The sequence below is a fragment of the Pinus tabuliformis genome, chromosome 8 (assembly GCF_031772625.1).
Source record: "Pinus tabuliformis cultivar Carrire ecotype Pingquan chromosome 8, CPIR1, whole genome shotgun sequence".
Lineage (NCBI taxonomy): Eukaryota > Viridiplantae > Streptophyta > Pinopsida > Pinales > Pinaceae > Pinus > Pinus tabuliformis.
The window spans coordinates 493,980,639-493,989,890 of NC_142294.1; the positions used below are offsets into that span (position 1 = coordinate 493,980,639).

A 9,252-nucleotide genomic window follows, 5' to 3' on the forward strand; every position below is an offset into this window, starting at 1 on the left:
TCCAATGGAATTTGTAACTGCACCAGACCAGACAATCCTTGGAAACAAATATATAAAGAAGACTAAGTTGATATCTCACGACACAAAAACTTGACATTATTCTGTGGTTGATCTCTATCGGATGAGTTTATGGTTACACTCCATTGGCTGACATTGGAATGATGGCCATCTTAATTACACTTCATTGGCTCACTGAAGAGTAAAATATGTAAACAACTTAATAGTGATTATTGATGAGAGGATGAGATTTACTGTTTTGTTCTTTATGTTATCTGCAAAACATAAAACACATATAGTTGAATAGAAAATATTGATTGTGAACCAAAACAAGTTCTAATTGATCTAATAAAATTGAAACTTGAATGGCCATTGTAAACGCATGTGATAACAAACTCTACTTATGATAACAATAGTGTTTGACAATAGATTTCTAATTAGCAACTTTGTATTTTCTTTCGATTAATACAATTGTGTCTCTTCTTGTGGTCACTCGTTTTAATGACCCACTGGTGCTCACTAGAGCTGAAAATTTTCTTGTCCTTGCCTTTGGAGCAATTGTATGTATGTGGAAGGAAAAGCAAGTATGATATCGCTATTGATTTGCCAGACCATTGTTATGTACTTTTTCAGGTCTGAAGATGTGTAACTTGTGGTTTAGCTTGATACATTCTCTTGTACCCCACTTTAACTTTGTCAATATCATAAGTCCAGTAGCGATTAAAGTGTATGTCTGCATGGCAGAACTGCATTGGGCTTGAACTTTTATAAAAAATTACATTGTATTTGTATTGTATCAAATCTCTTTGCTCCTTGTAGCCTTCAACCAATATCCCTTTTAGAGAAATTCAACAACTCTAATTTAATAATCCTATCGGGTTCTCTTTGTACTTTTAAGACAATTGCTAATTTAAATTATTTTGTTTTACTTAAATTTTCGTGCATGATACACATTGAGTGAGTGACGTTACATGATACACCTTGAGTGATGTTACGAAGATTGAGGTGGACAATATGTGTGGGGTTTGAAAAACGCGTTGAATATTGGACGATGTATGTGCGTTACTAGGGTTTAATGAATAACCGCGCATAAACCACAGGTGAAGGTTTAATGTGTATATAGAGATAGGGCATCACACCAATCCTCCTCACAATTTCTGTGCGCTCTTAGAATCCCAACTTGTCTCTGCCACTGCAAATTGCGTCCATAGCTATCTTTAATTTCTGTTTTCCATTTGGCAATGGCTGCATCCACATCCACCTCCACCTCTGCGGCTGCTAATTCCAACAACAAATCCCACCAAGTTTTCATAAACCATCGCGGGGTTGATGTGAAGAAAACCTTCGCCAGGTCTCTCTACCTTCGCCTTCGCGAGAAAGGATTGACGGCTTTTCTCGATGAGGAGGAGATGCAAGGGGGATATGAAATTTCGTCTCAACTAGCAGACGCTATTAGGACGGCCTCCGTTCATGTGGCCATCTTCTCTCCGAGATACGCTGAATCGGATTGGTGCCTCAATGAGCTCCTTCTGATGTTAAAGTCAAATGCTCCTATAATTCCTGTATTTTACGGCATCAGTCCGGCTGACGTTCGGTGGATGCGGGGCGTCTATGGTGAAGCTCTACAAACTCATGAAAAGAAGGGGCGAAATGATCCCAGCACTATTGAAGAATGGAGAAATGCACTCCATCAAGTTGCAAACAACAGCGGGTTCGAGCTGGACAAGTACAATGGGTAAAAACTCAAACCTTCCTCTGGCTGTATTTTATATTGGATAAATAGGCATAGACGTTTGTTTCTCACTAGGTCTACTTAATTTCTCCAGCGAGGATTTGGTGCTGGAACTGCTAGATAAGGTGGTTAAACGTCTGTTGGAAATGGTGCCAAAGCCAGACTTGTACGTGGCGGAGTATCCAACAGGCGTCGATGACAAACTGAAAGATTTTGAAGATAGAGTCCTGTTGAGGCAACAACAGGGCCGAAAACCCCAGATCTTAGGGATTGTGGGGTTAGGTGGTGTGGGAAAGACAACACTTGCCAAAGCATTCTTCAATAAGAAGAAATCAGTTTATGATAGAAGTTGTTTTTTATGTGATGTCAGAGATCATACAACCAATAGGTCTTTACATTTGTTGCAGAGTCAACTTCTTAATAGCTTGATTGGCTTCAATCAGCATGTAAACAGTGTGGATGAAGGCAAGGGGATGCTTATAGAGCCTCTCAAATCTTGTAAGGCCATAATAATCTTAGATGATGTAGACGATGTGAATCAGGTGAAGGCATTTTTGCCCCAATCTGATGGTCTCAATTCAGGGAGCTTAATATTGATTACATCTAGAGATAAGAATGTTTTGAGAAGCTCAAAGGTTGAAAATTCATCAATTTATAGCCTATCAGGACTTAATAAAGAGCACTCCCTAGAGCTCTTTTGTTCCCATGCCTTCAGCCAAGCATTTCCTTTCCCAGAATTTAAATCTCTGGTAGATAAGTTCATAGATTATTGTAATGGATTACCCCTATCCTTAAAAGTAATTGGGGCACTTCTTTATGGTAAAGAAATATCTCAGTGGAAAGAAGAATGGGATAGTCTCCGACAAATAGCTCCCAGTGCCATACAGGACACATTTAAAATAAGCTATAACTCCCTCAATCAACAGGAAAAAGATATATTCTTAGACATTGCCTTCTTTTTCCGATATCGAAACAGAGATTCGGCAATAAGCATATGGAACTCATCGGGCTGGAGAGGAAATCGGGGGTTTCTAAATCTACAGGACAAATCTCTTGTGGAAGTTGACGCCTTGAATTTTATACAGATGCACGACCACCTAAGAGACCTGGGAAGACAGGTTGCAGCGTCTTCGTTGCCTCGTCGTCTTTTAATAACAAAGAACCTCATCCATAATTTGTCACACCAATCATCTGTAAGTGTTCAGTCATTCAATCCTTTAAAGATTATTCACTAAAAGTCTGTGATTGTTTGTTGAATGAACAAATAATAACGATTGTTTTTCAACAATGGACAGGAAATAACCTTCCGCGGAATTCGGATGGTTCCCGGTGAATATAGTGGCCAAGATGATGATGATGATGTATTTGGCGTCGTTGATACTGAAAATGCTGTCTTGGAACGCAGTTTCAGGAGTGTGCAAATTCTTGATATGGAAGGTTGTCACCTGGAACCCATTTTGAGGAAGGCGAAACCACCAAACCTATCATGCCTCAGGTGGAAAAGATGTCCTCACTCTTCCCTGCCTTCCTGGGTTTCAGTGAAGAATTTAAGGATTCTATATCTGGAGCAATGCGAACTAAAGGCATTGTGGCCTTCCCGGTTTTCAATGAAGAATTTAAGGGCTCTATTGTGGCACTGTAAAAGTGAATCACAGGTAAATAGAAATTTGTTGTGTTAGCGTTTATATATTTAGCAGCTATTACAGTTGCACGACATTTGTGTTTTGAAGGAATTCAAAAGGTTTTGCAGATGAGAATGATGTTATTTCTAATGGTTGTAAGTGTAACGTGTGAACATTTTGTTTTTGCAGGAACCTCTGCAGTTTCCGATATATTTGGAGGAGCTGCGGGTAAGCCAATGTGAGAAATTGAGAAGCATAACCGGGTTGGAGCGGGCTACAAAGCTCAGATTACTGGATGTTTCTTTGTGTTCTCAGTTGGAGGAGTTGCCTAGTATGAAAACATTGGTATCGTTGGAGCAGTTATGGGCTAATGGATGTAAGAAACTGAAAGGCATACGAGCGTCGGCACAGGTGATAAAGCTCAGAATCCTAGATGTTCGTGAGTGCTCTGAGTTAGAAGAGCTGCCTAGTTTGGAAACATTGGTATCGTTGGAGGATTTGCGGGCTAATGGATGTAAGAAACTGAAAGGCATACGAGCGTCGGCACAGGTGACAAAGCTCAGAATCCTAAATGTTCGTGAGTGCTCTGAGTTAGAAGAGCTGCCTAGTTTGGAAACATTGGTATCCTTGGAGCAGTTATGGGCTGATGGATGTAAGAAACTGAAAGGCATACGAGCGTCGGCACAGGTGACAAAGCTCAGAATCCTAAATGTTCCTGAATGCTCTGAGTTAGAAGAGCTGCCTAGTTTGGAAACATTGGTATCCTTGGAGCAGTTATGGGCTGATGGATGTAAGAAACTGAAAGGCATACGAGCGTCGGCACAGGTGACAAAGCTTAGATACCTAGATGTTAGTGAGTGCTCTGAGTTAGAAGAGCTGCCTAGTTTGGAAACATTGGTATCGTTGGAGGATTTGCGGGCTAATGGATGTAAGAAACTGAAAGGCATACGAGCGTCGGCACAGGTGACAAAGCTTGAATACCTAAATGTTGCTGAATGCTCAGAGTTAGAAGAGCTGCCTAGTTTGGAAACATTGGTATCGTTGGAGATTTTGTCGGCTGTTGGATGTTTGAAACTGAAAAGCATACGAGCGTCGGCGCAGGTGACAAATCTCAGAGTCCTAAATGTTTCTTCTTGCTTTGAGCTAGAAAAGCTTCCAAGTATGGAAACATTGGTATCCTTGGAGCAGTTATGGGCAGCAGGATGTGTGAATCTGAGGAGCATATGGGGGTTAGCCCAGGCCACAAATCTTCGGAAGCTAAGTGTTCATAAGTGCTTTGACTTAGAAGAAGTGGAAGGTATTGAACATTGTACGTGGTTAGAGATGCTCGATGTCTCTGAATGTCACAAATTGGTGTGTCCCGTGTGGGAGTAGCAGCCGAGAAGCTGTGCCGTGATTATTTTGAGAAGGCCCATCACTTTTGAATATATAAATCATTATTTATTATTTTAACAAGAGTCATTGTTGGAATAACCATAATTTATTTGATGATAAAATACACACATAATTTGTCGAAATAACAATAAGATTTGGAATCTCTGATAAAAACAATACGTCTTACAATTAAGCCTGACATGATATTACACATTACATTTTGGGAAGGCCCATCACTTTTGAATATATAAATCATTATTTATTATTTTAACAAGAGTCATTGTTGGAATAACCATAATTTATTTGATGATAAAATACACACATAATTTGTCGAAATAACCATAAGATTTGGAATCTCTGATAAAAACAATACGTCTTACAATTAAGCCTGACATGATATTACACATTATATAGAAAACAAATCGACGGCATTTGGAATTAAAGGAAAAAAAAAAGAAATATAACATCATGTTGATGTCTCTGTTCTTTATATTTCTTTTCCTTCTTCAAGTTTTCATGTCTTTGTACAGGTTTTCCCTCTATATTGGCCGTGGGTTTTTGGCTCTGTTTTGTTCCTGGCCATTTTTATATCTTAGGTTCCTCTTCGATGCGCAATGTCTGAACGGATTTAGACTCTCGGCTCCAGGATTGCAATGGCTCTGCAATTTATTGTATGCTCCATGCTTTTTTTCTGTCTTTATCATCTCGTTGTAACGTCATATGGATTTCCTTTTGGTCTTATTCGGCCCCTATGCCTCTTCATGGCCTGTACATTTCCTCTGGAATGTTATTGGACGGACATCACCTGCTATTGAGGCTCATATTAGCATACGCCTGCTATATTGGCTCATATGTACATCCTTATATTTTCTCAATATAAATATGCTGATTTTCACTCTGAAAAAAGGATATAAACTTGAAACACCATTTTTAAATTAATAAGTTAACTATAAATTTAAAACACAATTTTTAAATCAATAAGTTAATTTCACAATCCGTAAGTAATATGAATATATAATTAATAAAAAATGTCTGTATCACACCATATATTTATATAGATTTTGGAAAATCTCCTTCATAATGAGATATTACATTGTATAAATAATTAGTTATAAGTAAAAATATGATTACGTAAAATATATAATTAATATATAGTTATATATATTAATGATATTTATAAAAATATAAATTATGTGATTGGTTGTAAATAAGTAAATAATCATTTAAATGCAGAAAGTAACTAATTATTTAAATTTTCAATTTATTTGGATGCCTTAAAAATATAAATTATATGATTGGTTGTTGTATTGAGGCTTTTGTGATCCATATCGAGTTTAAGAGAGATTCTTTCGGCGTAAATCACATGATGTTTCATTTGTCGACCTGTTTCGAACCAACTAGTGTGGTTCATCATCAGGCCAAGTTGAATGAATAGATCTTGCTTATGTATATTAAAACGTTACCTCCTACAGTTTTGCAGATTGTATTTGCGCCACAGAACAAGAAAGTAGAGAATACAGCCGCTCATCATCAGGAGAGAACCGAGAACAAGAATCTTTGGTTATGTACCAAAACACCATGCATTCCTTGATAGGGTCATCAAACTCCACCACTGTAACAGGGAAATGCTGGTAGACCCTTTCATTCAATATTTTGTGGGGTGCATCTGCCTTCAAAAGAAGTGCTTCTGACACTACCTTTGATGCACACACATTATCCAAGTCATCGCAAGAAAGAACATCTTTCAGTTTGGGAGTGGTAATGTTTGCAAAACGTATCAGTTTGCAAAGGTTACTGCTCAAGATTTCTCTCCTTTGTTCAGGACTTGGATAATGTTTTCTGGCCCAACTTATGACAAAATCATACAGTGCATCTTCTGATTGAACTCTCAATTCATCACTTGACAGCCCAACCTCGATGCCGGCCAAAGGAAGATCCAAAAGCTCTTCAGAATGCCTGAAAATCATGATCAGGACATAACAGATTGATTAGTTTGAAGTACATCAGGGATGAATGAGAAATCTTCCAGGAGAGAGTCATATCAGCAATGCAAATTTTGTTTCATATATATATATATTCTCTTCAGAATTTTCAGAATTCTGTAAAATTTGGATAAAGATAATTTTAGCCAAATTTGAAATTAATCTTATTTTATAGTATTTATTTTTTAAAAGTTATATAATAAATTCACTATTATTTGCACGGAATTTGTGCATAAAAGTTTTTTCTAGAAAAAATCTAGTGACAAAAAATACTTTCTTTTTAACAAAAGTTAAATTGATATTTTCCGAAAAACTTAAATAACCAATTAAACCATCTATTCTATTCTATAAAACAATATTAATAAAGTATATCAAAAAATTTATAAATAAACTATATCAAAAATTTTATAGCTTCTCTCTAATTCTATTAACAAATTGTGTTATGTAATAAGAAAAATAAAATAGTTAATTCTTCATATAACAATAGGTATAAAATTACAAACAGAAAAGAGTCCCAGTTTTTAAAAATCATATAAAATAAAAAATGCAAAATCTAGAACTCAGGAGAAATTAGAAAGTCAAAGGCAACTTACTTTTCATATAACCTAATCCAGATGATACTTCTTAGAAAAAAAAAATTAGAAACTTACTTTTCAATATAACTTAAATGTTCGACAAGAAACTTCTGTGCAGACTCTTTTAATGACTGCACTCTGTGATTTGTAAGCATATTTTGCGGGAGCTGTAAATAATGCGATGCGGAGTCTGTTGTCATTGATGACTGCAACTCCCTGAGGCAATAATCAACACATCTTGTGACATCCATCTTGAGCGCAAGATTCAACACATCCAACACCTCAGCAGTACAAGGCAGTTGAAGTGTTCCCTGATGCATAAACCTCAATACATTCATGAAAGCCTCTTCCTCTGCAATTTTAAATACAGCACCACAACAATTCTTCAGAGACTAAATTGAAACCTAATCTGAAGAACCAATTTAAAACCGTATTCCAAATTGTATAATAGTTTTGGCAAGTACGATTGAACATACCTGAACAACGTATATGAAAAGTGAGATGTCGATTCTTTAGTTCCAGCTTGTCATCTGTGAAAAGCTTAAACTGGGACAGAAGTATGGTATTCAATCATTTCCAATCGCAATTCTAAGGCATGCACCGCTTCTGCTGCATGAAGCCCATGTAGATCTAACTTCCAAATGTCCTTATGTTTTTCATTTCTAAGTTGACGAATTTCTGCAGCTGCCTTAGCATTTAGTTACCTCGCATATTTCATATTGTCATCACTCAACTTTATCAGTTCCCTCGTATAATTAATGTTGCTATAAGTCTGTATATGATCATTGAAACCCAAGAATACGCTTGACGAGAGTCCGTGATACATTTCAAAAATACCGAAGTTAGCAGCAGGTGGAACTGACTGCGAGAATGAGATGTTTGTTCTTGTGATGGGAAAATGTTGGGCAGTATTACTAATCCCAAGGCATTGAGTATTAAATTGATGCAACTGAGAATTAGAAGTTTCAGTTACACTGCTCGGAAACATATTCCAGTTGTTTACAATTCCATGACTCTGTGGTGGAATAACCTTGCCCTCTTCGAATTGAGACTGTTGCCAACTGAGTTCCGTTTCCAGGCGAAACAGGAAAATTATTTACAAATTCAGGAATACGTGGCACCGATTCCAAACATTCCAAATAAGGCAAGAGATAGGTCTCTAGTTGCCCATGAGAAGCCTGCACATGATATTGGTAGGGAATGGGGCAAATGACATTTCCATCTTGATTTCTAACCTGGCCACATTTGAAGTATCAATTAAAAGCGTATTTGCACTACCATGTCTCCCAGATCTTCCCACACTCTAGTCAAATTCTTATAACATCCATGAACTGCATTGCCCTGTCGGTTGATTCTCGTTATGATACAGTCCTCAATGGAATAAGAAAGAATCCTACCAGAACTACTACCTCCTAAAATGTTCTGCAGCACAAAATCATGGACCTCTCTAGGTTTCCTGACCACAGAACCACCTTGAATGCAGAAAAACAAGCCCACGGAAATCTGTAAGCCTGAGGGTGCACAAACACAATATAGGGGTCCACAACCAAATTACCATGGGCGAAAGTACCCTTATTTTTGTGAACAAAATGTGCCAGGAGATACTCTATACTGATTACCAGCAACTTGTCATATTTCCTCACTCTTATTTCCTTCACCATCTTTCTCTGCTCCGACTCTGCCCGTCCAGAGAATCCCCTTGACAGGCCCTTTGGAACGCCTTGCATCTGCTAAAAATTCTTGGGGATGATGAAGCAGCCAGTGTTGACATGGAAGGCAACATAAAATTGGATCATCCTTTGTGATTGAAAATTGGAATTATTTATCTGCTCTTTTGAAGGTGGACACTGCAGTGAATAAGATACTTTTGTTTGGAAAAATAATCAAACAGCCATTTGGAAGATGGAACTTTGCAACGCCTGCACATCATTTGTACCAATTGAATATCTTTGTTTATGATCTGTAATTTG

The 9,252-nt window shown here is 37.4% G+C and overlaps 2 protein-coding genes across 2 annotated transcripts; one reads left to right on the forward strand and one right to left on the reverse strand.

The window, feature by feature from the left end:
* The first annotated feature begins 1,138 nt into the window (after positions 1–1,138).
* LOC149236240 (disease resistance protein Roq1-like) lies at positions 1,139–4,806 on the forward strand. Its single transcript, XM_089372344.1, has 4 exons — positions 1,139–1,732; positions 1,824–2,922; positions 3,025–3,384; positions 3,541–4,806. The coding sequence occupies exons 1-4, from the start codon at positions 1,239–1,241 to the stop codon at positions 4,723–4,725; spliced, it is 3,138 nt and encodes a 1,045-aa protein (XP_089228470.1). The 5' UTR covers positions 1,139–1,238; the 3' UTR covers positions 4,726–4,806.
* Positions 4,807–6,191: 1,385 nt separating this feature from the next.
* LOC149236241 (BTB/POZ domain-containing protein POB1-like) lies at positions 6,192–9,009 on the reverse strand. The gene is made up of 5 exons (XM_089368820.1): positions 8,902–9,009; positions 8,269–8,517; positions 7,759–7,828; positions 7,358–7,634; positions 6,192–6,681 (listed from the first exon to the last, which is right to left on the reverse strand). Exons 1-5 carry the CDS (start codon positions 9,007–9,009, stop codon positions 6,192–6,194), a joined length of 1,194 nt encoding a protein of 397 aa, XP_089224946.1.
* Between the last annotated feature and the right edge of the window lie 243 nt (positions 9,010–9,252).

Excerpts from the sequence above, each read along its gene's own strand:
- LOC149236240 (XM_089372344.1), top strand. The coding sequence starts at position 1,239 with ATGGCTGCATCCACATCCACCTCCACCTCTGCGGCTGCTAATTCCAAC. Across the intron at positions 2,923-3,024 it reads ATTTGTCACACCAATCATCT|GAAATAACCTTCCGCGGAAT; the intron begins GTAAGTGTTCAG and ends AACAATGGACAG. Across the intron at positions 3,385-3,540 it reads ACTGTAAAAGTGAATCACAG|GAACCTCTGCAGTTTCCGAT; the intron begins GTAAATAGAAAT and ends TTGTTTTTGCAG.
- LOC149236241 (XM_089368820.1), bottom strand. The coding sequence starts at position 9,009 with ATGCAAGGCGTTCCAAAGGGCCTGTCAAGGGGATTCTCTGGACGGGCA. Across the intron at positions 7,829-8,268 it reads ATTGTAAACAACTGGAATAT|TTTAAGCTTTTCACAGATGA; the intron begins GTTTCCGAGCAG and ends CTTCTGTCCCAG. Across the intron at positions 6,682-7,357 it reads CATTTAAGTTATATTGAAAA|GCATTCTGAAGAGCTTTTGG; the intron begins GTAAGTTTCTAA and ends CATGATTTTCAG.